The sequence below is a fragment of the Anser brachyrhynchus genome (assembly GCF_964034855.1).
Source record: "Anser brachyrhynchus genome assembly, chromosome: 2".
Lineage (NCBI taxonomy): Eukaryota > Metazoa > Chordata > Aves > Anseriformes > Anatidae > Anser > Anser brachyrhynchus.
In genome coordinates this window covers 740,020-763,486 of record NC_137695.1, presented here as the reverse complement: position 1 = coordinate 763,486, position 23,467 = coordinate 740,020, and the positions used below count along the sequence as shown (strand labels likewise).

The window sequence follows — 23,467 nt, the reverse complement described above, 5'->3', positions numbered from 1 at the left end:
AGCCGAGCCGAGCCGAGCCGAGCCGAGCCGAGCCGAGCCGAGCCGAGCCGAGCCGTGCCGTCGGGGGCCGGGCTGTGCCGTGCCGAACCGAACCGTCCCGGGCTGTGCCGAGCCGTGCCAAGCTGCCCGGTGCCGTGCCAAACTGAGCCAAGCTGTGCCAGGCCGTGCTGTGCTGAGCCGTGCCGAGCCGTGCCAAGCCGTGCTGAGCCATGCCGAGCCGTGCCAAGCCATGCCATGCCAAGCCGAGCCATCCTGTGCCAGCCGTGCCGTGCCGTGCCGTGCCGCGTCGTCATGCGCCATGCCAATCCCAGACGAGCCGTGCCGTACTGTGCCGAGCCGTGCCGAGCCGTGCCAAGCCGTGCAGTGCTGAGCCGCGCTGAGCCACTGTGCCCCCAGAGAGCGGCTGCCCGGGGCTGAACCCGGCAATGGAGGACACAAGGACACGGCACGGGGACACGGCACCGGGAGCCAGGCACGGGGACACAGGGGGACACGGCTATGGGGACACAGGGGGACATGGCTATGGGGACATGGGGACGTGGCTCTGGGGCTGGGAGATGGGCAGGGGCTCAGCGTGGGGCAGGGAGCAGCCAGCATGGAGCTGTGGGGCTGGGGTCCCCCCAGGCTGGGGCTGTGGAGCACGGGGACCTGGGGGGACGCAGGGCTGTGGGGCAGGGACACAAGTTTGCGGGGCCAGGGCTGGGAGCTGCCCTGAGGCGTCCCTGTCCTTGCAGGGCCCCTTCCTGTGGGTCTGGGGGCTGAGAAGGGCCCCCGCGCTGGGCAGTGCCCCCCCGTGCATTCCTGGAGGGGATGAGCGGGACCAGGACGTGGGGATCAGGCGCATCCGTGTCTGGGGCAGGGGGGCCGCGGGGCAGGATGCCGGACAGGGCACAGCCGCTGCAGGGGCACCAATCCGCAGCGTTTTGCCCTAGAAACGGCATCGGCCTCCCCTGGGGCCACGGGGGGGTCCCCATGGCAGGCAGCTGGGCCCAATCGCCAGCCCCACAGCTGGCCCTGGCCGGCCGGACACACCTCATAAAAAGCTGCCCCTCGGGACGGCTTTGGGGCTGCGAGAGGTCCGGGGACAGAGGACAGAGCGCTGCGGGTCCTGGCAGCCCCAGGTGAGGGGCTCTGCTGGGCGCGGGGGGCATCGGGCACCGTCCCCCCGAGCTCCAGCCCCGGCACAGTCCCACCGAGCAGGGGGCACCCCCTGGGCACACCCATGGGGTCTGGGACCGTGTCCCCATCAGCAGGGGCCCCCAGGGAGGGGAGGGACCCCCAGCTCTGCCGTTACCCCTCGTGCAGCGGTGAAGGAGAGCAGGGACCATCCCCGTGGGGAAGGTTTGGGCACTCCCCGGGCTCTGCTGGTTCGCCACCAGCGCCGTCACCAAATCCTCCTCTCCGAAGGTTGGCCGGCGCTCGCAGGCAGCGGCGAGCCACGGCGGGGATGGCACGGCCCCGGCAGCCCAGAGGCATGGGCATGGGCATCCTGGCCTCGCTGCTGCTCTGGGCGGCAGCCGAGGCTGCCAACGGGTGAGTCCCGCGTGGGGAGCGGGGCCGGGCTGGCGCAGGCTCCCGGTGATGCCGGCGGCTGGCGGGGTGCCGTCGCAGGCGGTGGTGCGAGCAGACGGTGCAGGTGACGGAGGAGGAGGTGGTGTCCCCCCGGCGCGAGGACGTGGTGCCCTGCCCCAGCATGTACCAGTACAGCCTGGAGGGCTGGCGGATCGACCGGGACCGCATGCGCCAGGCTTACGGAGGAGACCGCGGCGTTCCCCCTGCCAGCGCCCAGCCCGACTCCGGCACCCCCATGTGCTACGTCTACAAGTGAGCGCCGGGGGGTGCGCGGCATCGGGGCGGGCTGGGGGCAGCAGGGGATGCCTGTCCCCATGCCCCTCACCCTTAGCCTGACGCCAGGGCTCCCCCCGGCTTCACAGGCCCCCGGAGACGCGGCCGGCGGTGAGGAACCGCACAGTGCTCGCCTGCTGCGCCGGTTGGAGCGGCCCCCGCTGCACCGAGGGTAGGAGCTGGCAGAGGCGCAGTGGCACCGTGGTGCCCTGCACGCTGGGCTTAGCAGGCGGCAGGGGAGCATTGCAATGCCACGGGGATGAGCCGTGTCCCCCTGCCGCAGGGGAAGGCTCGCTGGGACACTGCTACGCCGGGTGGCAGTGCCAGGATGCCCCAGGCGCCCGCAACCTCTCCGCCGTGAGCATGGCCGAGTGCTGCCGCCAGCCCTGGGGGCACAGCTGGAGGAACGCCTCCTCGGTGCTCTGCTTCGCCTGCACCCACCAGCCCCTTGCCGGTGGGTCTGGGGGCAGCCAGCTGCAGGGGGACGGGCGCGGGGCTCTGCCAGGCACGTGCTGAGCGGTGCTCACCCCCTGGCACAGGAGACATGCCCCTGCCCGCAGCTCCACGGGGCCCGGCCGCACGGCACCAGCGTCCCGCCGCCAGCTGCCTCGCCTGGGCCAGCTCCCGGTACCGCAGCTTCGACGGGCGGCACTTCCACTTCCAGGGCGAGTGCGCCTACAGCCTGGCCGCCTCCACAGATGGCACCTGGGCTGTCACCATTGCCACGGGCAGCCCGCAGGTACCGGCATCCCCGGGGGCTGCACGCGACGGGGAGCTGCGCACGGGTGGATGGAGAGGGTGGATGGGGTTAGCCCTGGATTGTAACCCTGAGTTACAAGAGTTTCCATCCCTGCTGCGTGCCACAATATCCGTGGCTGCTGGGTCCCTGCCGCGGGCCCCTTGGCCCCCTGCTCATGGCCTCTGTCCCGCAGGCGCTGCGCATGACATTTGGGCTGGACACGGTGGTGGCACGGGGCCGGAACGTCTCCGTGAACGGCGTGGCGGTGCCGGAGGGACAGCCCCACCTGCACAGCGGTGAGGGGCAGCCGGGTGCGTCTTTCCCCATGGGGCACCGCTGCTGGGGACCTGGTGGTTTGTGGCACGAGGTGGTGCAGGGGGACAGTGCCAGCTCAGGGGATGCAGATGCAGCGGAGCCCCACCGGGTCCCGTCCCTGTCCCCGTGCCCTGCTGAGCACCCTGGTTCTGTCCCCGCAGGGATCAGCATCACCTGGCTCGGGGACTTCGTGGCCGTGGAGAGCGGGCTGGGCGTGCGCGTGAAGTCGGACGGGCGCAGGACGACCTACGTGACGGTCAGCGCTGAGCTGCGGGGGAGCACGCGGGGGCTCTGCGGCCCCTACAACGACGACCCCACCGGTAAGGCCCCTCGCTGGCACCCTGCACGGTGCAGCAATGGCAGTCACAGGGGTGGCCGTGCTGAGGACGTGTAGTGCATCCACGGCATCCCTTGCCCGCAGATGACTTCCTGCGGGTCGGAGGGGACGTGGCCCCATTCGCCGCCAGCTTTGGGAACTCCTGGAGGATCCCCGATGCCAGCTCTGAGGTACCGGGGCTGGGCAGAGCTGGGAAAGGGAGTGGATGTTGCCGAGCAGAGCGGGGCACCATGCCCGGCACCCAGCTGGGCTCTTTGGGGCTGTCACCTCAACCCCATTCCCAACAACGGGGTGCTGGGGGGTCCCTTGTGGGCTTGCTCCCCCCCTGATCCCCCTCCCTGGGCACAGCTCTCTTGCAGGGACGCGGTGGAGCCCGGCCCCAGCTGTGCGGAGGGCAGCACAGCACGGCGGGCGGCTGAGGCTGTCTGCGGGGAGCTGCTCGCCGAGCCCTTCAGCCGGTGCCACGGCGCGGTGAGTGGCACCGGCTCCGCGGGGCTGGGGGTGCACGGCCCCGCCGCCCTGATGCTACCTCCTGCACCAGGTCGAGCCCCACGGCTTCTACGAGGCCTGCCTGGATGTGCACTGCCGGGAGGGGGGCGCGGGGCCCTCACCGCCCCCCGCCGTCTGCGACACCTTTGCGGGCTACGTGCGGGACTGCGCCCAGCGGCAAGCCTACGTCGACTGGCGCCGACCGGGCTTCTGCGGTAGGGACGTGCCTGGGCTGCTCTGGCCCCCAGCCCCTGGCTGCCCCCCCCACCTTGCTGTGTGCTGCCAGCACCCACGGAGCTCGCGGGCACCCCGATGGGTTGTGCGTGCACCCTGATGGCTCGTGCTTGCCCCTGTGCTCCACGCCCCCCTTGCCTAGCGCAGCACCCCTGCAAAGGGAGCTGCATTCGGCCAAGTGGATCCCATTCCCTGACCCCTTCCTCCTTCCCTCTGCAGCCTGGGGTGCCGGGGGGAGCGGTGCTGCTGCCTCGGAGCTAAGCCCACCGTTGGGTGGCTTGGCTGTGTGGGTGGGCTGCAAGTGGGGGGCTTTGGTGGGGTGGACATGGTGGGATGCGGTGGGACACGGTGGGACGTGGAGGGAGGGATGCAGCGGGATGCCACTGAATGGCCGTGGTGGGATACGGTGAGATGTGGTGGGGTGGATTTGGGACACGGTGGGATGGAGATGGTGGGATGTGGTGGGACACGGAGGGATGTGGTGGGACGGATGTGGTGGGATGTGTTGGGACAAGGTAGGATGGATGTGGTGGGATGTGGTGGGATGTAGCTGAGCTGCACCCCGGTGCCCCGCAGAGCGGCAGTGCGGCCGCGGGCAGCGGTACTCGGACTGCGTGTCCTCCTGCCCCGCCAGCTGCGCGGCCGCGGGTGCCGCCGAGGAGGGGCACTGCCGGGACGACTGCGCCAGCGGCTGCGAGTGCGCCCCGGGGCTGTACCTGGCCGGGGGGGCCTGCGTCCCCCAGAGCGCCTGCCCCTGCCACCACGGCCGCCGGCAGTACGCCCCGGGGCAGAGCATCCGCCAGCGCTGCAACCAGTGGTGAGTGCTGGGGGGGGGCCGGGCGGGGGGCAAGAGCGGTGTGGGGGGGGCATGGCGTCCCCTGCACCGTCCCTGTCCCCACAGCACGTGCCGGGGGGGCCGCTGGCTCTGCACCCAGGACCGGTGCGCGGCGGAGTGCGCGGTGCTGGGGGACCTGCACTATGTCACCTTCGACCACCGGCGCTTCTCCTTCCCGGGTGCCTGCGAGTACACCCTGGTGCAGGTCTGAGCCGGGGGGGGGCCAGCCGAGGGGGGGTGCACGATGAGGAGGGGGGCTCAGCGTGCTCGCTGCCCACAGGACTTCATGGAGGGGACGCTGCTGATCACGGCGGAGCAGGAGGCGTGTGGCGGCCGCCAGCCCCTCAGCTGCCTCCGTGCGCTCTCCGTCACCGTGCGGGGCGCCTCGGCCCGGCTGCGCAGCACAGGTGACATGCGGCGGGGGGAAGCGGGGTAACGGGCACAGGCTGGGGGGCTCCACGCACCCACACCCCCTCTCTCTGCTCTCCCCGTGCAGGCGAGGTGGAGGTGAACGGGCGGGACGTGCCGCTGCCCTTTGCCAGCGCCGCGCTGACGGTGCGCCGAGCGTCCTCCTCCTTCCTGCTGCTCCAGGCCTTCGGCACCCACGTGCTGTGGGGGCTGGAGACCCCTGCGGCGTACATCACCCTCCAGCCTGTCTTCGCCAACAAGGTGAGCCCTGCTGGGTGCTGCTACCCCCTTGCACCCTCGCCAGGCACCCGTGCCGTGCCCGAGCGCTCTGCCTGTGCCGCAGGTGCGGGGGCTCTGCGGCACCTACAACTGGGACCAGCGGGATGAGTTCGCCACGCCGGCAGGGGACGTGGAGGTCGGCGTCGCCGCCTTCGCCAACAAGTACCGGGTGTCCAGCGCCTGCCCCGTGCTCGGCCCCGTCCCCTTCGAGCCCTGCAGCACCTACGCCCCGCGGCGGGAGCTCGCCGCCGCCGCCTGCGCCGTCCTGCACGGCGCGCCCTTCCAGGTGCCGAGCAGCCCCGCGCGTGGCCAGGAGCCGGCACCGAGGCGTGCACGGCCCGACGTGTCCCCTCCTGCCCCCAGCCCTGCCACCACCTCGTGGACAGGGAGCCCTTCCACCAGCTCTGCCTCTACGATGTGTGCGCCTGCCCGGCCGGCAAGCAGTGCCTGTGCCCCGCGCTGGCTGCCTACGCCCGGCAGTGCGCCCAGGAGGGAGCGGCCCTGTCCTGGAGGAACCAGAGCTTCTGCGGTGCGGGGCCCCGCAGGGTGGGGTGGAAAGGGTGGGACAGGGTCGCATGGATGGGTGGGACAGGGCAGGACTAGGTGTATTGGGCTGGGATGGAATGGGATGGATGGGGTGGGAGAGGATGGATGGGATGGGATGGGGATGGGATGGGGATGGGATGGGGATGGGATGGGGATGGGGATGGGATGGGGATGGGATGGGATGGGATGGGACGGGACGGGACGGGACAGGACGGGATGGGATGGGGATGGGACATAACAAGATGGATGGGACATTATGGGGCCGGGCACCGGGGGTTCATGTGGCAGTGCAGGGCAGGGCAGGGCGGCCGCCTTCAGTCACTGCACCGCGTCCGTCCCTGCAGGCGCGCAGTGCGGCGGGGGCCAGGTGTTCCAGGAGTGCAGCAGCCCCTGCGGCAGGACCTGCGCCGACCTGCGCCTGGACGGGGCCGGCTCCTGTCCCGACCTCGACGGCCTCTGCGTCTCCGGCTGCAACTGCCCCGAGGGGCTGGTGCTGGACGACGGCGGGCAGTGTGTCACGAAGGACGTCTGTCCCTGCCAGCACGGCGGCGAGCTCTACCCACCGGGCAGCAAGATCCGGCAGGGCTGCAACGCCTGGTGCGTGCCACGGGGACCCTGGGCTCTGTCCCCCCAGGGCTGGGATGATCCCAGGCTCCGGTGTCATTGGGGGGGCGATGGGCTGCTCCAGGGGACAGCCGTGGGGACGTGGTGGCAGCAGGGACCCGACAGGGGCAGGATGCTGCTGGAGGTGTGAGGTGGTGGCAGGAGACACCTGATGAAATCACCCTATGGCCTGTTTGTGACGGTACGGCAGGATAGGTGGGTTTCATTGAATGTCCCCGCCACGTGGCGCCGGTGTCACCTCTGAAGACGCTGTCCTCAGCCCTCTGCTGGGGCTGGGGACCAAGCTCCAGGGTCCAGCTGCCATCCTGGGGCTAAGGACAAGCCTATAGCAGTGTGGGGACCTGGGTGCTGCTGAAGGTCACCTCCCTTTGGGAAGAGCATTTCGTGGGGTCCCAGGGGTGCTGGGCATGCTGTGGACCCCAGCACGGGGCTGGCTGGGGGGTCCCATCCATCCCACCCACCCCACCCCTCTGTTCCATCCCACCCATCCCACGCTCCCCACGGCCAATAACCCACACGGGGGTGCCGGCCCTCACTGCAGCCCCCCCTGCCCACCCCAGCGTCTGCGCCGCAGGCGCCTGGAGCTGCACCGACGCCCCCTGCCCCGAGGCCGCCTTCTGCCCCGGGGACCTGGTCTATGCTGTGGGGTCCTGCCTGCGCACCTGCGACAACACCGAGCTCAACGGGACCTGCCCGGGGCTTGCTGACGGCTGCGTCTGCCCCCCAGGCACCGTCTTCCTGGTGGGTGCCCCCTGGCTTTGCTGCCCTGTCCGTGGGTGGGCACCAGGAGGGGTTGGGCATTGGGGACCGGGAGGCCCAGGGATGGGGCACGGGGGGGCACTGGGGAGGTGGTCAGGGGAGGTAGGACGTTGGGGAGCGTGGTGCAGGAGCTGTGGGGTGCTGGGGAGCTGGGGCATTGGGGGTGTGGGGCACCGAGATGGGTGCGGGGGATGTGGGGTGCTGGGGAGCTGTGTGTAGGGCGCACGGGGTGCTGGGGATATGGGGCATTGGGGTTATGGGGCATTGGGGAATTCGGTCTTGAGGACGTGGGGCACTGGGGAGCTGGGCCATCGGGGGCTGGAGAGGGCCCTGGGGGGCAGCAGGAGCCGGGCAGTTCCCAGCCTGTCTGCTGGCACCCGTGCCCGGCTGTCCCCACGCATCAGCCCCGGGGTCTCACACGGCTCTGATGCCTGCAGGACGAGCGCTGCGTGCCCCCGGAGGAGTGTCCGTGCCAGCACAGCGGGCGGCTGTACCAGCCCAACGACACCATCGTCAGGGACTGCAACACCTGGTGAGCCCCGGCCCAGCACCGCAGCGCGGGGCTGCCACGGCCCCGCGCTCAGCTCCGTGCCCCCAGCGTGTGCCACCGGCAGCGGTGGCGGTGCGGCAGCGAGGACTGCGCGGGGACCTGCGTGGCCACGGGGGACCCACACTACATCACCTTCGACGGGAAGGCCTTCTCCTTCCTGGGGGACTGCGAGTACGTGCTGGTGCGCGAGGCCGGCGGGCTCTTCACCGTCACCGCCGAGAACGTGCCCTGCGGCGCCAGCGGTGTCACCTGCACCAAGTCGGTGGTGGTGGTGCTGGGCAACACCGTGGTGCACATGCTGCGAGGTGAGGGGTGTCCCCGCGGTGCAGGAGGGGTGGATGCGGGGGGGGGGGAGGGTGGCCGTCCTCACAGCCCCGCTGCCCTGCAGGGAGGGACGTGACGGTGAACGGGGTCTCGGTGCGGCCCCCCAAAGCCTACAGCGGGAACGGGCTGACACTGCAGCGAGCCGGCCTCTTCCTGCTCCTGCTGTCCCGCCTGGGGCTGGCGGTGCTCTGGGACGGAGGTGAGACCCCAGGGGGACGCGGGACCCCGTGTGGGGACGCGGGATCAGCCCCCGGTTTGCCTGGAGCCATGCCCCATCCCGTCCGCAGGCACGCGGGTGTACGTCCGGCTGCACCCGCAGCACCGGGGCCGGGTGGCCGGGCTCTGCGGGAACTTCGACCGCGACGCGGAGAACGACCTGGCCAGCCGGCAGGGCGTGCTGGAGCCCACGGCCGAGCTCTTCGGCAACTCCTGGCGTGTCAGCCTGCTCTGCCCCGAGGTGGACGGCGCGGACACGCAGCACCCCTGCGCCGTACGGATGGGGACGGGATGGAGGCACCCGCTGCGGGTGGCTGGTGGGGGTGGGATAGGTGCTTGGGGGTGATGGTGTGGGGAGGGGAACCCCTTCCCGTGGTGGTGACAGCTGCCCCTCAGGAGAACCCACACCGGGCAACGTGGGCCCGCAAGCGCTGCAGCATCCTCACGCAGCGGCTCTTCGCGCCCTGCCACGACGAGGTGCCGTGCCAGCGCTTCTACGACTGGTGTGTCTTCGATGCCTGCGGGTAGGTGCTGGGCTGCAGCCGCCCCTTGGTGGGGGGTCCCGAGCCCCCGTGCCTGTCCCTGCCCCGGCCCCAACACAGCACCATCCTGCTGTGCCCCACCGGCAGCTGTGACTCCGGGGGGGACTGCGAGTGCCTGTGCACGGCCATTGCCACCTACGCCGAGGAGTGCGGCCAGCGCGGCATCCACATCCGCTGGAGGAGCCAGGACCTGTGCCGTGAGTCCCCGTCCCCAGCGCCGGGGCTGGGCTGGGGGGTCCGGGCTGGGAGAGCCTGGGCTGGGGGTCCTGCTCGCCCCAGGGCTGGCAGGACACGGCCCCCACACCCCCACGCCCCCTGCCTCTGCAGCCATGCAGTGTGACGGGGGGCAGGAGTACAGCGCCTGCGGCCCCCCCTGCCCCCAGACCTGCCAAAACTTCGGCCTGGAGCTGCCCGAGCACTGCGACACCATGTCATGCCTGGAGGGCTGCTTCTGCCCCGAGGGAAAGGTGCTGCACGGTGAGCACGGGGCCGCCGGGGGGCTGCCCCAAATGAGGCTGGCCCACGCCGTGCTTGCTGACACCTCCCTTCCTCCCTGCTGGCAGAGGGCAGCTGCATTGACCCCGCCGAGTGCCCGTGTGTCTGGGAGGGCATCGCCTTCCCGGCCGGCGCCGGGGTGCAGCAGGGCTGCAGGAACTGGTGAGTGGGGGGAGAGTGGGGTGTCCCTGTCCCTGGCGCTGCCGCGGCACCGGGTGCAGGGCGGGCGCGCGGGCGCCACGCACCAGGACTGAGCCACGGCCACCCCGCAGCACGTGCGCGGCCGGGCTGTGGCAATGCGCGCCCACGGCCGAGCCCTGCCTGTCCCAGCCCCGCTGCCCCGACTCGGAGTTCGCCTGCCGCACCAGCGGGCGCTGTGTGCCGGGCGCCTGGCTCTGCGACAACGAGGACGACTGTGGGGATGGCTCGGATGAGGTCTGCGCCCCGCGCTGCGCCCCGCACCAGCACCGCTGTGCCGGCGGGCAGTGCGTGCCCTGGGGCGCCCGCTGTGACGGCGTGCCCGACTGCAGCGACGGCTCGGACGAGAGCGGCTGCCCCCCACCCGCCTGCGCCCCCCCGGAGTTCCGCTGTGCCAGCGGCCGCTGCATCCCCCGGGCACGTGTCTGCGACGGGGAGCTGGACTGCGGCTTTGCCGATGACTCGGATGAGGCAGGTGAGCGGCCCCAGCACGGTCTGCGGCTCCCCCGCACCCTGGGGATGGCTCCGCATGTTCCCGTGCCCCGTGGTGAGGGTGCCCCAACCCCCCCGTCCCTGGGGTCCTTGCCCCATGGGGGGGGTCTGCCCGCTGTCGCCGCAGGCTGCAGCCCGACCTGCGGCACCGGGGAGTTCCGTTGTGCAGCAGGGCGCTGCGTGCCCTACCCACACCGCTGCGACGGGCACGACGACTGCGGGGACTTCAGCGATGAGCGGGACTGCGTCTGCCCCGCCGGCCGCTTCCAGTGCCCCGACGGCCTGTGTCTGCCCCTGGCCGCAGTCTGCGACGGGACAGAGGACTGCACGGCTGGCACGGACGAGGCATTCTGCCCAGGTGAGGGGACGTGGCTGTGCTGCCCGCGGGGCTGAGCCCGCCGTGGTGGCATCGCCCCTGGGGACTGTCCCCTTCCCTGCAGGCCGGGTGACCTGTGCCCCAGGACAGCTCCCGTGCCCCGATGGCTCGTGCATCGGCCAGGCAAAGCTCTGTGACGGCGTCTGGGACTGCAGGGATGGCTGGGACGAGAGCCCCGCACGCTGCATCGTGTCCTGGGCCACTGCCGTGCCTGCCCACCTGCCCACGGCGCCTGCCAACGGCACAGCAGGTGAGGGACATGAGTGTCCCCTGCACCTCCCCATGTCCCCGCTGTCTGGGGGGGCTCCCACTCGTGGCTGGGATGGAGAGGCCAGAGCTGCCCCCTGCAGCTCCGGGGGTGACACGTGGGGACCGTGCGTGGGGTCCCTGCTCACTGTGGCACCCCGGGGTGACACCTCCAGCACCCGCGTGTGGGCCCTACGAGTTCCCGTGCCAGAGCGGGGAGTGCACGCCGCGGGGCTGGCTGTGCGACAGCGAGGCCGACTGCCTGGACGGCAGCGACGAGCTGGGCTGCAACCGGAGCTGCGGGCTGGGGCACTTCCCCTGCGCCCTGGGCGCCCACTGCATCCCCCACGGCCACCTCTGCGACGGCGTCCCCCACTGCCCCGACCACTCCGACGAGAGTGCCGACACCTGCGGTGAGGCGCCGCGGGTCCCCGTCCCCAGGGCGCTGGGGTGCTCTCCGGGGGACAAGATCCTTTTGGAGGGGGGGGCAGCGAGGCTCTGCTGCCCCCTGGGGTCCCCAGAGGGGCGCAGGGGATCCATCCCAGTGCAGTGACACCTGACGGGGCTGCGTCCCTGGCTCAGGCTCGACACAGATCCCGCCGTGCCCGGGGCACTTCGTCTGCAACGACCGCGTGTGCGTGAATGCGTCCAGGGTGTGCGACGGCAGCCTCGACTGTCCCCAGGGCGAGGACGAGCTGGCCTGCGGTGAGGGAAGGGGGGTGGGAGGTGTAGTGGGGCTTGGGGGTCCAGGCGTGTGCTCACAGCCCCCCTGTCCCTGTTGCAGAGGGCCACATCCCCGCCGAGGGGAGGAACCGGACGGCGGGTCCCTGCACCGAGTACACCTGCGGGGACGGCGAGTGCATCGCCTTCAAGCAGGTACGGCCACGGGACCGGGACCCCCACCCCCCTTCCTTCCCTGTGCCATGGTGGGGGCCCCGTGGGGTCGTCCCCATTGCCCTGCCGGGGGCTCAGCATCGCCATGCACCGCAGGTGTGCAACGGGCTGCCAGACTGCGGGGACGGGGACGCGGCCTCAGGCTGGGTGCCCTCGGACGAGCGGGACTGCGGGCACTGGGGTCCCTGGGCACCCTGGGGCGCCTGCAGCCGCTCCTGCGGCCCCGGCCAGCAGCTGCGTGCACGGGGCTGCAGCCAGCAGGCCCCCGACGTGCTGCACCAGTGCCCCGGCGAGGCCACGCAGGCACGGCCCTGCTTCAGCACCGCCTGCCCCGGTGGGTGGGCGCGGGGCTGCGCGGGGGGCCGGGGGGTCTGGGGAATCCCTGTGACCGGGGTGCCTGGGGGATCTGGGGTGTTCCCATGGCTGGGGATGCCCAGGGGGGTTCCCATGTCCATGGCTGCTGGGGACACCCAGGGGGTTCCCACTGATGGGGCTGCCCAGGGGATCTGGGGGGGGTCCCACAGCCAGGACTGTTGTGGGGGGGCTTCCCATGGCTGCAGCTGCCCAAGGGACCTGGGGGGCCCCGTGACCTGGGCTGCCCAGGGGATGTGGGGGCTGCTTGGTGTGCCCAGTGGGGTTCCCACAGCCAGGGCTGCCTGGGGGGGCTGAGAAGGGGGTCCCAAAGCTGAGACTACCGGGGGGGGGGGGGTCCCGTTGTGGGCAGGGTGGTGCTGTGCGGGGCTGCCTGCCCTCACCCCTCACCCCTCCCTCTGCCTGCAGTGGACGGCGCTTGGAGCGAGTGGGCAACCTGGTCCAACTGCACGCGGGACTGCGAGGGGGTGGTGGTGCGCCAGCGGCACTGCCTGCCCCCCCGGGACGGGGGCCGGCCCTGCGCCGCGCTGCCCGCCGTGGCCCCCGCCACCCTGGAGATAGGTGGGTGACCCCCCCCCACCTCATCCCCCCCGCTCCTATTGCCGGGGGCTCCCACAGCCCTGACCCCGCTCCTCTGCCCCAGGCTCGTGCCAGCAGGATGGGTGCCCCCCCGCCGCCTGCCCCGGGGGGCTGCAGCACCGTCCCTGCGCCCCCTGCCCCGCGTCCTGCGCTGACCTCGCCAGCCGCGCGCAGTGCCGCCGGGAGCAGCCGTGCACCCCAGGTGAGGCCGGGAGCCGCGGGGGTGGCACCGACCCCTTCCCCAGCGATGCCGCGACCTCCTGGGCTCGGGGGAGGTGGTCTCATTGTGGGGTGCCCACCCACCCGCCTGCAACCCTCCCGCAGGGTGCTGGTGCCCGGAGGGGCTCGTGCTGGATGGCGAGCGGGGCTGCGTGCGCCCGCGGGAGTGCCGCTGCGAGGTGGAGGGGCAGCGCTACTGGCCGGGGCAGCGTGTGAAACTCAACTGCCGCCTCTGCACCTGCCTGGACGGACAGCCCCGGCGCTGCCGACAGAACCCCGCCTGCACCGGTGCGTCCTACGCCCTGTGCCCCCACCAGGGAGGGCGCCGGGTGCCCCTCTCACCCCCCTCTGTGCCCGCAGTGAGCTGCAGCTGGTCCCCCTGGTCGCCCTGGGGCGAGTGCCTGGGTCCCTGCGGCGTGCAGAGCATCCAGTGGTCCTTCCGCAGCCCCAGCCACCCCGGAAAGCACGGGGCTGGCCGGCAGTGCCGCGGCATCTACCGCAAGGCACGCAGGTGAGGCCACGGTGAGCGGGCACGGGCGGTGGTGGCAGAGGCAGGTCCCCGCCACGTCCCCTCTCGCAGGTGCCAGACGGAGCCGTGCCAGGCGTGCGAGCACCAGGGCCGGTCCCACGCGCTCGGGGACCGCTGGCGCTCGGGGCCCTGCCGCGTCTGCCAGTGCCTGCCTGGCCCGCAGGTGCAGTGCTCGCCCTACTGCGCCCACAGCGCCGGGGGCTGCCCGCAGGTGAGGGTCCCGGGGGGCCTGCGCCGGGCTCGCTGTGCAGGGGAGGGGTGCAGCAGTGCCACCATGGCGCTCGGGCGGGGGGACAGCGCCGGTGGTGACGGGGTCCCCTCGTGCAGGGCCAGGTGCTGGTGGAGGGCCAGGGGGATTCCTGCTGCTTCTGCGCCTGGCCAGGTGAGCCCGGGGCTGGGGGTGCAGGGGGGGCCTGGCCCCATGCTGCTCGGGGTGCTGCTGGGGGGCCGGGCTGCGTTCCCACCGGGTGCCCACCAGTACCAGGGTGCTGCACGGCGGCTGTCCCCGCTGCAGGTGGCAACGTGACGGCTGTCCCCACGGAGCTGACGACGGAGCCTGCCCCCTCCAGCGTGCCGGCAGAGCCCCCCAGCAGCCCGCTGGCCACCTTCCCGCTGCCTCCCCCGGGCGGTACGTGAGACCCCCGCTCACACATCACAGTGGGCCAGCGTGTCCCCTTGGGGACCGGACATGCGGCGTCACCACCTCCCAGCAGGGCCTGACCCGGTTCCGCTCCCCCCAACCCCATTCCCGCTGCCCGCAGACCCCTGCTACAGCCCCCTGGGCGTCGTCTCCCTGCCCGACAGCAGCTTCAGCGCCTCGGCCGCGCAGGAGGAGCACCCGGCCCCCGCCGCCCGCCTGCACCGCGTCTCCCCGGGGCAGGAGCTGCAGGGCTGGGCCCCCCCGGCCGACGTCTTCCCCGGGCTGCCCTCGCAGCCGCCCTTCCTGCAGCTGGACCTGCTGCAGCCCACCAACCTCACCGGTGGGTGCTGCGTGCCGGGCGGCACCGGCACCGCTGCCCCGGGCGCCGCGCGGGTGCTGGTGCCACAGTGTGCCACGTCTCTGCCGCCAGGGGTGGTGCTGCAGGGGGCAGGTGCCGGCGACGCCTTCGTCACCGCCTTCCAGCTGCAGTTCAGCACCGACGGGATGCGCTGGCACGACTACCGCCAGGTCTCCACCAGCAGCCGGCCAGAGCCCAAGGTGCTGCATGTGTGCACGTGTGTGTGTGAGTGCGTGTGAGCGTGTGTGTGTGTGCACGGGGGGCTGAACGGGGCTTGTTCAGCTGCCCCCAAAGTGGTTCTGAGCGTCCCCTTTCGGCCAGGGAGGCGGTGACCCCATGTCACCTTCCTTCCACCTTCGGCGTGCACCCATGCGAGTGCGCGGGGGCTGGACGTGAGGGTGCTGGTGCACGGGGGCACACATGGGGGTGCACCCCTGCCTGCCCAGCCCTGCACCCTTGCTCTCCCCGCAGCTCTTCCAGGGCAACTGGGACGCCATCACGCCGGCGGTGCAGCCACTGGGGCGCATGGTGCAGGCGCAGCACGTCCGCATCCTCCCTCGCCGCTTCCACAACCGCATCGTCCTCCGGGCCGAGCTGCTGGGCTGCCCGCCAGGTACTGCAGCCAGGGGGGGCTGCAGGGGGCTCCCCCCCGGTGCCAGGACCCCTGCTCCCTGCCCACCTCTCCCCCTCCCCAAAGTGCCCCCTGCCCCGCTCGGGGTGCTGCCGGTGACCGCGACGGTGACGGCGATGCCGACCCCACCACCCTGCGGCGCGGGCGAGTTCTGGTGCGGGGGCGGCTGCGTGGGGGCGTCCCGGAGGTGCGACGGCGTCGCCGACTGCGCTGGGGGTGCCGATGAGGCCGGCTGCGAGCCCCCCACCACTGCAACGCCCACCCATCCTGCCAGGTACCCGCACTGCTGGGGTCCCCTCGGAGCCTGTGCCCCCAAGGGAGCCGGGGTTTGGGGTGCGGGACCCCTCACTGCCCGGCTCTGCTTCTTGCAGCCCCCCAGCCCCCGCCAGCGCCGGCATCCTGGGGCTGACCCCGCAGCCGCCTCCAGCCCCCCCGACAGCGGTGAGCCCTGGGGATGGGGGGGGGACAAGATGGGGCGCAGGGGGTGGCAGCGGGTGACACTTGTCTCCCTGTGCGCAGGGGACATCGGGGACAGGAGCCAGGCTGCTCCCTGCTGAGCCCCCCGCTGAGCCCCCCACTGCAGCCGGCACCGCAGCCCCCCACCCCGCTGTGCTGGTACCAGCAACGAGTGGGCCACCGGCTGTCCCCGCCACCGCTGTGTCCCCCGGGGTGCCACCCCCTGCCAGCCCCCCATTACCGGGCACGGCCGCCGTGACCGTGACACCCCCCGCGACGGGACTGCCTGCTCTGCCCCTGCCCCCCACCAGGGTCCCCACCCCGACAGCGGCAGGTAAGGGGGCGTTGCTCAATGTCAGCCCCGGGGGGGGGGGGGGGCACACAACCTCCCCATCCCCTGGCACCACAGGGGGTGGGATGGGGACAGGGGTGTCCCTGGGGCAATATGGGGACAGCTCCCCGGGTTGCTGCTGGGGGGGCTGTGGGGCTGTGGGATGCCATGGGGTCAGGGGTCCTGTAGGGTTGGGAGCGTGTAGGGTCAGGGTGTGCCATGGGGTGGGTCCCACGGGGCCGGGCATTTATGGGGCAGGAGGTGACAGCCCAGAGGTGCCGCTGGGAGCAGGCACTGCCCTGGGGCTCGCCCCCAGCCCCTTGTCTCCCCCCCCCCCCCCCAGAGCTGCTCCTGTCCCGGCTCCTGTGCCCCTGGGACCAGTTCCCCTGTGATGTCCTGGGCTGTGTGGATGCCGCCGTGGTCTGCGACGGGCGGCCCGACTGCCTGGACGGCTCGGACGAGGTGCACTGTGGTGAGCCCCCCCCGCCCCCCCCCACACCTCCGCAGAGCCCACATGGAGAGGTCCTGGGGTTGCCGAGCCCCCCGGCCCTGCCCGCTACCCCCGGCTGAGCCCTGCCCCTGCCCGCCCCACAGGCACCCCCCCCGCCTCCAGCAGCCCCCCAGCCCCCCTGCTCTGGCCCCCCGGGCCCCCCCCCCACCTGCTCCCCCAAGCAGTACTCCTGCGGCACCGGCGAGTGCCTGGCCCTGGCCAAGCGCTGCGACCTGCACCGGGACTGCGCCGACGGCTCCGACGAGAGCGGCTGCGGTGCGAGGGGACGGGGGGTGGGGGGCGTGGGGGGGGTTGGGATGGGATTGGGCGGGATGGGATGGGATGGGGATGGGGATGGGGATGGGGATGGGATGGGGATGGGGATGGGGATGGGGATGGGATGGGGATGGGATGGGATGGGGATGGGGATGGGGATGGGGATGGGGATGGGATGGGATGGGGATGGGGATGGGATGGGGATGGGGATGGGATGGGGATGGGATGGGGAGGGGGATGGGGATGGGGACGGGGATGGGGACGGGGATGGGGATGGGATGGGGAGGGGGATGGGGATGGGATGGGATGGGGATGGGGATGGGGATGGGGATGGGGATGGGGATGGGTTGGGGAGGGGGATGGGTTGGGATGGGGATGGGATGGGGATGGGGATGGGGATGGGATGGGGAGGGGGATGGGTTGGGATGGGGATGGGATGGGGATGGGGATGGGGATGGGGATGGGGATGGGGATGGGGATGGGGACGGGGATGGGGATGGGATGGGGAGGGGGATGGGGAGGGGGATGGGGATGGGATGGGGATGGGGATGGGGATGGGGATGGGATGGGATGGGATGGGATGGGATGGGTTGGGATGGTGTGGGGATGGGGATGGGTTGGGGATGGGGATGGGGTGCTGCAGAAGGCACGCGGCTGAGGGAGCTGTGCTGAGGAATGGGGAAGGGTTGTCCCTTCAACCCAGAGCATCCTGTGCCTGCCCAGCTCCAGCCCTCTGCCCCTTTGGGGAACCCAGGAGACTCCAGGCTCGTGGCACTGGGGCTGGTGACACTGGGCTTGGGACACCAAGCAGGGCTGAGCAGAGGCTCTGTCCCTGCGGGACCCCCCATGGGGACAAGCCCCAGCCGTGGGGAGGGTCCGGGGCAGCCCTCACCCCGCTCTGTCCCCGCCAGCTGACTGCATCCTGTCCCCATGGGGTGCCTGGAGCGAGTGCAGCCGCTCCTGCGGGCTGGGGGTCACCGCCCGCCAGCGGGCCGTGCTGCGGGGCGCCCTGCCCGGGGGGCACCTGCCTGCGCCCCCACCTCGACACCCGCTCCTGCTTCCTGCGCGCCTGCCCAGGTACCGGCCCCCACGGGACCCACGCTGCTGGGGGGGGGGGGGGGGGCCTGTCCTGGGTGGGTTGGTGGGGGTGGGTGGTGGGGACATCGTGGTGGTGCGGCATGGCAGGGTGGTGGGCAGCGCGGTGTGGCACAGAGGCACCCCATAGTGATGGGGCATGGTGGCATGGGACAGTGGTGGCACGGGACGGTGGCTGGCACATCCCTGCACGCCAGCCCCCAGGCATGGCCATCCCAGCAGATAGAGCGGGGGGTCATGGGGGGGGGCCATGGCGGGGGGTTTGTGCCACGTCCCAAGCCTGTGCCAGGACGGCGTGGCCGGGCTGGAGGGGGCCAGGGCCACGGCAGGGCGATGTGGGTGGGTGGGCAGGGAGTGCCCCCAGTGCCCCCGTCCCGCTGCCCCCCAGTGCCCGGCGCCTGGGCTGCGTGGGGCGCCTGGTCCCCCTGCGACGCCGAGTGCCAGGGAGGGGTGCGGAGCCGCACCCGGAGCTGCACCGACCCCCCGCCCAAGAACGGGGGCCAGCCCTGCCCCGGGGAGGCCCTGCAGAGCCAGCCCTGCAACCTGCAGCCCTGCGGGGACACGCAAGGTAGGGGACGGGGGGACGCCGGGAGGGGGACATGGAGGTGGGGGTGACGGGGACAGGGATGGGGATAGGGCTTTGCGCTGGGGCACGGGGACATGTGCGGTGGGGGGGTGGCGCGGGGCAGCACCCCACCCTCACAGCATCCTCCGTCCCCCCCAGACTGCGGCCCCGGGATGGTGCTGGTGCGGGCAGGGGACTGCGCGCGGGGCCTGGTGCCCCCCTGTCCCCAAGCCTGCGGGGACCTGAGTGCCACCGCGAGCTGCCAGAGCCCCTGCCAGGAGGGTGAGCGACGGGGCTGGGGGCGGTGCGGGGTGCCGGTGAGGGCGCAGTGGGGCTGAGCCGGTGCCGCCGGGCAGGCTGCCGGTGCCCGCTGGGGCTCTTCCTGCAGGAGGGCGCCTGCGTCAACGCCAGCCAGTGCCACTGTCACCTGGGCCAGCAGCGCTGGCCGCCCGGCCACGTCTTCCTGAGGGACAACTGCAGCCAGTGGTGAGCAGCAGCGACGCGTCCCCTGCCCTGCCTGCGCCCTGCCTGCCACGTGCTGCCCCGTGGCCGCTCCTCGTCCCTGTCCCCGTGGCTGAGCCCAGCTTCTGTCCCCAGCGTGTGCCTGGACGGGGCGGTGACGTGCGAGGACCTGGCCTGTCCCGTCGCCTGCGGCTGGTCCGCCTGGTCGCCGTGGACCCCCTGTGACCGCAGCTGCGGCGTGGGGACGCAGGAGAGGTTCAGGTGTGGGGCTGGGGAGGGGGCCCGGCCCCGCGGTGCTTGGTGGGGACAGGGGACAACACAGCGCCATCCCCGCAGGTCCCCTTCCAACCCTGCAGCGGCCCACGGCGGAGCCCCGTGCGATGGGGACGCCCGGGAGGTGCGCGAGTGCCACACGCCCTGTGCCCCCGGTACGTGCAGCCCGCGCCCCGGCGATGGTGGGGGGCTGCTCCAGGGACCCCTGACACCCCGGGGACAGGACGGCTGCCATCCCCTCTGCTCACACCGCCCCCAATGGGGGTGACTTGGGGGTGCCCGCGGTGGCTGCTCCAGTGCCACGCGTCCGTCTGTCCCCGCAGAGCCGAGCAGCAGCTGGAGCGCCTGGACCCCCTGGTCCCCCTGCTCCCGGAGCTGCTTCCACCACGTGGACCACCGCGGGCGGCGGCGCCGATTCCGGCACTGCGAGGGGCCGGGGCCGGCGGGCACCTGCCCGGGGCTGGGGGAGCAGGAGGAGCCCTGCGACACGGCCCCCCTGCCCGGGTGAGCGCCCCGACCAGCTTGGGGCACGCTGGGGGCGTGGGGGGCTGCTGGGTCCCGCCACAGCCATGGGTCTGGGGGAGGCTGGACCCACCAGAGAGCCCCTGCTGCACGTGGGGGTCCCGGGATGTTTGTTGAGGGGGGGTCACGAGCCCGTCTCCCCGCAGTGGCAGGCGTCTGGATGCCCTGGTCCTCCTGGTCCGAGTGCTCGGCTCCCTGCGACGCCGGCGTGCAGACGCGCAGCCGGGCCTGTGCCCCCCCGCCTTCGGGGGGGCCGAGTGCGTGGGCCCCCTCCTCCAGACCCGCGACTGCAACACCCAGCCCTGCAGAGGTGGGCGCCCGGCGGGACGCGGGGCTGTGGCTCCCCGGGGCGGGGGGGGTGCCGATACCGAGCCCTGCCGCCCGCTGTCCCCGCAGCGCAGTGCCCCGGCAGCATGCGGTACCGCACGGCCGAGGAGTGCCGGAGCGAGGGGGGGCCCTGCCCGCGGCTCTGCCGGGACCTGGGGCCCGGCGTGGTGTGTGCCGCGCGGTGCCAGCCCGGCTGCCGCTGCCCCGCCGGGCTCCTGCTGCAGAACGGGACCTGCGTGCCGCCCGGCCACTGCCTCTGCCACCACCGCGGCCGCCTCTACCAGCCCGGTGACACCGCCGCCCTCGACGCCTGCAACAACTGGTGCGGGGTGACACCGGGGATGGGGTCTGGGGGGGTCCCGGGGGGTCCAGACCTACTTCCACTTACATCCCCTTGCTTACATCCCCTCTCGTGCAGCACCTGCGTGGCTGGGGAGATGGTGTGCGGCACGGAGCCCTGCCCAGGTACCGGCCCAGTGGGGGACACAGGGGTTGGGGGGGGGTCCCGGTGCCTCCTGGTGCTGGGGGGGGTGGGGTGGGCGGGTGCAGCGAGTCCCCGCAACCCCCCCCCAGTGCCCTGCGGCTGGAGCAGCTGGACGGCCTGGAGCTCCTGCAGCCGCAGCTGCGACGTGGGGACGCGGCGGCGGTACCGGGTGCCTGCTGTGCCCCCCCCGGCCGGGGGGGGCCGTCCCTGCCAGGGACCCAGCATGGAGGTGGAGTTCTGCAGCCTGCAGCCCTGCCGTGGTGAGCAGCCCCCAGCCCCCGGGGCCCCCGGGGAGGGTGTCCCCAGAGGGGTGCCATGGGGAGGGTGTCCCCGGGTGGGTGTCCCCGGGTGGGTGTCCATGCACGCATATCTTGGGGTGTCTGTTCCCAGGGTGGGTGTCCCCCAGCGAGTGTCCCTGGGGAGGGTGTCCCTGGGAAGTGCGCCCCTCTCCCCCCCCCAGGTGGGTGTTTTGGGGTGTGTATCCCTGGGTGGGTGTCCCTTGTGTGGGTGGCTTTGGTGTTGGTGTCCCCGGGGTGTCCCTGGTGAGGATGTCCCTGCATGGATGCCCCCAGGGTTATTGCTCCCGGGTGGGTGTCCCTCGGGGTGGGTGTCCCGGGATGGGTGTCCCTGGGGTGGCTTCTCCTGGGTGGGTGTCCCTAGAGAGGACACCCCCCGGGATGGTTGTCCGTGGGATGGGTGCCCCCGGGTGGGTGTCTCCTGGTGGTGTCCCTGTTGGGGGGTTCTCCCCGGGGGGGGGTGTGCAGGACCGGGCAGCACCCCGAGCCTCCCCCCTGTGTGTGCAGGGGCCGTGGCGCCGTGGGGGCCGTGGTCGGGGTGCTCGGTGCCCTGCGGGGGCGGCTACAGGAACCGCACGCGGGGTGGCTCCCCCCTGCGCGGCCTCGAGTTCAGCACCTGCAACCCTGCGCCCTGCCCCGGTGAGCCCCCTCCGTCCATTCGTCCGTCCGTCCGTCTGTCCATCCGTCCGTCTGTCTGTCCGTCTGCCCCTCTGTCTGTCCACCCCAGCAGCCCCTGTCCCCACCCTCTGTGGCACTTGTCACCCCGTGCCGTGCTGCGGCACACTGGGGGCACCCCAGCTCCCCACAGGCATGGTGGGGGTGCAGAGCCGTGTCCCCCCCCCCCCCGCCTCTACCCCCCGCTGTCGGGCAGACGCACACCGGTGACACCCCACCACAGTGCTGGGGGTGCTCAGGGGGGTGTCTGTGCCCCCCCCTGCAGGCGAGGAGCCAGGTGTCTGCCCCCCCGGCAAGCAGTGGCAGCCGTGCGCCCACGTCCCGGCCTCGTGCGCAGAGCTGAGCGCGGCCCCCACGGCCGGTGGGCACTGCCACCCCGGCTGCTCCTGCCCCCCGGGAGCCCTGCTGCTGGTGAGCGGGGACGGGAAGGTGGGGACGGGGTGGTGGGGACCCCCCCAGCATCATATCCCGGTGCTCCATACCACAGAACGACGAGTGCGTGGCGGAGGAGGCATGTCCCTGCGCCCTGGACGGCGTGCTCTACCTGCCCGGGGACGCCGTGCCCCGGGGCTGCCAGAACTGGTCAGTGCTCATCCAGGGGGGGGGACCCGGCTGCTGCAACCCCCCCACCCACCGCCGCCCTCTGTCCCCAGCTCCTGCATCGCCGGCCGGGTCACCAACTGCTCCCAGGTGGCTTGTGGTGACGGTAAGACCCCCGCCAGCTCCTGCCGTGCCCCCTGAGCGGGGCATCGCGGGGTGGCTGCAGGGACAGCCCCCGACCCTGCCCTGGTGGCCCCGTGGGGACCCGTCCCCGCTGTCCCCTGTGGCTGGTGGCCCTGGTGCCTGCGGTGGAGTTATGGTGACAGGAGTGGGGGGGTCTGGCTGCCTCTTTGTCCAGGGATCTGTCCCAAAAGGGAAGGATTTGTCCCAAAGGGAGCGACCTGCCCCAAAAGGGAGGGATGTGCCCCAAAAAGGAGGGATGTGCCCAAAATGGGGGGATGTGCCCAAAATGGGGGGATGCGCCCAAAAGGGAGGGTCTGCCCGAAAATGGGGGAGGAGGGGAGGGGAATCTGCCCCAAAACGGAGGGATGTGTCCCAAAATGGGGGGACCTGCCCCGAGGCGAGCTCCAGGTTGCACCAGTGCCCCCACACCTCCCCACCCGGGGCCCACGCTGATGCCCCCTGCCCGGGGCAGAGGGTGAGCCCCAGACCCCCTGGACCCCCTGGACCCCCTGGAGCGAGTGCTCGGCCTCCTGCGGGCCTGGCCACCAGCGCCGGTACCGCTTCTGCACCCCGCAACCCGGGGCACCCTGCCCCGAGCCGCAGTCCGAGGAGCGCCCCTGTGTCCTGCAGCCCTGTGCCTGTGAGTGCCCCCCCGGGGGGGTCGGGGTCCGGGGGGGCTGTGCCGGGTGCTGAGCCACTCCCTGTGCCGCAGGGCCGGGCGGCTGGAGCCCCTGGAGCCCCTGGAGCAGCTGCAGCCGGAGCTGCGGGGCCGGCGTGCGCAGCCGGAGCCGTGCCTGCTCCAGCCCCGCGCCCCAGGGCCAGGGAGACTTCTGCGAGGGCCCCCCCACGCAGCTGGAGCCCTGCAGCACCCAGGAGTGCCCCGGTGAGCGGGGCTGGGGTGGGGGGCCAGGGGGGGAGCAGGGGGTCCCATGCTGATGTCCCCGTCCTGCTGCAGCTCCCGACTGCGCCGCGGTGCCGGGCTCGGTGTTCAGCCCCTGCGGCCCCCCTTGTCCCCGCTCCTGCGATGACATCTCGGTGAGCCGTGACCCCCCCCCGGTCAGCCCCCCACCCCCCCCCACCCCGCCGGTGTCCCCAGCCCTGACCGCTGCCTGTCCCAGCACTGTGCCTGGCGCTGCCAGCCTGGCTGCTACTGCACGGGGGGCGCGCTGCTGGACGCGCCGGGCACGGCGTGCGTGGCCCCGGAGAACTGCACCTGCCTGGACCTGCGCTCCGGGCAGCGGCACCGGCCCGGCCACAGCGTGCCCCGCGGGGATGGCTGCAACAACTGGTCAGCGGGGATGGGATGGGATGGGATGGGGGCGGCGGGGTACCCAAGGGGCCCGACCGCCCCATCCCCATCCCCATCCCCATCCCCATCCCCATCCCCATCCCCATCCCCATCCCCATCCCCATCCCCATCC

The 23,467-nt window shown here is 72.7% G+C and overlaps 1 protein-coding gene across 1 annotated transcript in view; it reads left to right on the top strand.

The window, feature by feature from the left end:
- The first annotated feature begins 436 nt into the window (after window positions 1–436).
- LOC308190280 (SCO-spondin-like) overlaps window positions 437–23,467 on the top strand; it is a 38,255-nt gene continuing 15,224 nt past the window's right edge. The window contains 68 exon segments of the mRNA XM_080581397.1: window positions 437–1,533; window positions 1,612–1,824; window positions 1,935–2,017; window positions 2,129–2,299; window positions 2,385–2,584; window positions 2,778–2,880; window positions 3,061–3,219; window positions 3,321–3,406; window positions 3,585–3,707; window positions 3,778–3,940; window positions 4,536–4,776; window positions 4,861–4,999; window positions 5,075–5,201; window positions 5,291–5,463; window positions 5,546–5,767; window positions 5,845–6,010; window positions 6,372–6,624; window positions 7,212–7,392; window positions 7,848–7,942; window positions 8,009–8,265; window positions 8,349–8,483; window positions 8,572–8,774; window positions 8,897–9,024; window positions 9,130–9,239; window positions 9,370–9,519; window positions 9,606–9,699; window positions 9,810–10,210; window positions 10,355–10,585; window positions 10,668–10,853; window positions 11,026–11,262; window positions 11,432–11,554; window positions 11,634–11,725; window positions 11,840–12,077; window positions 12,524–12,676; window positions 12,759–12,896; window positions 13,019–13,201; window positions 13,274–13,424; window positions 13,494–13,653; window positions 13,770–13,824; window positions 13,957–14,070; window positions 14,204–14,422; window positions 14,513–14,640; window positions 14,912–15,595; window positions 15,597–15,861; window positions 16,202–16,330; window positions 16,453–16,496; window positions 16,498–16,624; window positions 17,536–17,636; window positions 17,638–17,701; window positions 18,108–18,287; window positions 18,444–18,566; window positions 18,641–18,770; window positions 18,882–19,007; window positions 19,083–19,174; window positions 19,343–19,512; window positions 19,514–19,523; window positions 19,688–19,771; window positions 19,774–19,851; window positions 19,938–20,190; window positions 20,287–20,333; window positions 20,442–21,287; window positions 21,589–21,734; window positions 21,811–21,905; window positions 21,977–22,029; window positions 22,519–22,686; window positions 22,759–22,929; window positions 23,002–23,081; window positions 23,165–23,334. Of these exon segments, the coding sequence (XP_080437523.1) occupies window positions 1,475–1,533; window positions 1,612–1,824; window positions 1,935–2,017; window positions 2,129–2,299; window positions 2,385–2,584; window positions 2,778–2,880; window positions 3,061–3,219; window positions 3,321–3,406; window positions 3,585–3,707; window positions 3,778–3,940; window positions 4,536–4,776; window positions 4,861–4,999; window positions 5,075–5,201; window positions 5,291–5,463; window positions 5,546–5,767; window positions 5,845–6,010; window positions 6,372–6,624; window positions 7,212–7,392; window positions 7,848–7,942; window positions 8,009–8,265; window positions 8,349–8,483; window positions 8,572–8,774; window positions 8,897–9,024; window positions 9,130–9,239; window positions 9,370–9,519; window positions 9,606–9,699; window positions 9,810–10,210; window positions 10,355–10,585; window positions 10,668–10,853; window positions 11,026–11,262; window positions 11,432–11,554; window positions 11,634–11,725; window positions 11,840–12,077; window positions 12,524–12,676; window positions 12,759–12,896; window positions 13,019–13,201; window positions 13,274–13,424; window positions 13,494–13,653; window positions 13,770–13,824; window positions 13,957–14,070; window positions 14,204–14,422; window positions 14,513–14,640; window positions 14,912–15,595; window positions 15,597–15,861; window positions 16,202–16,330; window positions 16,453–16,496; window positions 16,498–16,624; window positions 17,536–17,636; window positions 17,638–17,701; window positions 18,108–18,287; window positions 18,444–18,566; window positions 18,641–18,770; window positions 18,882–19,007; window positions 19,083–19,174; window positions 19,343–19,512; window positions 19,514–19,523; window positions 19,688–19,771; window positions 19,774–19,851; window positions 19,938–20,190; window positions 20,287–20,333; window positions 20,442–21,287; window positions 21,589–21,734; window positions 21,811–21,905; window positions 21,977–22,029; window positions 22,519–22,686; window positions 22,759–22,929; window positions 23,002–23,081; window positions 23,165–23,334 (11,279 nt within the window). The 5' untranslated portion in view covers window positions 437–1,474.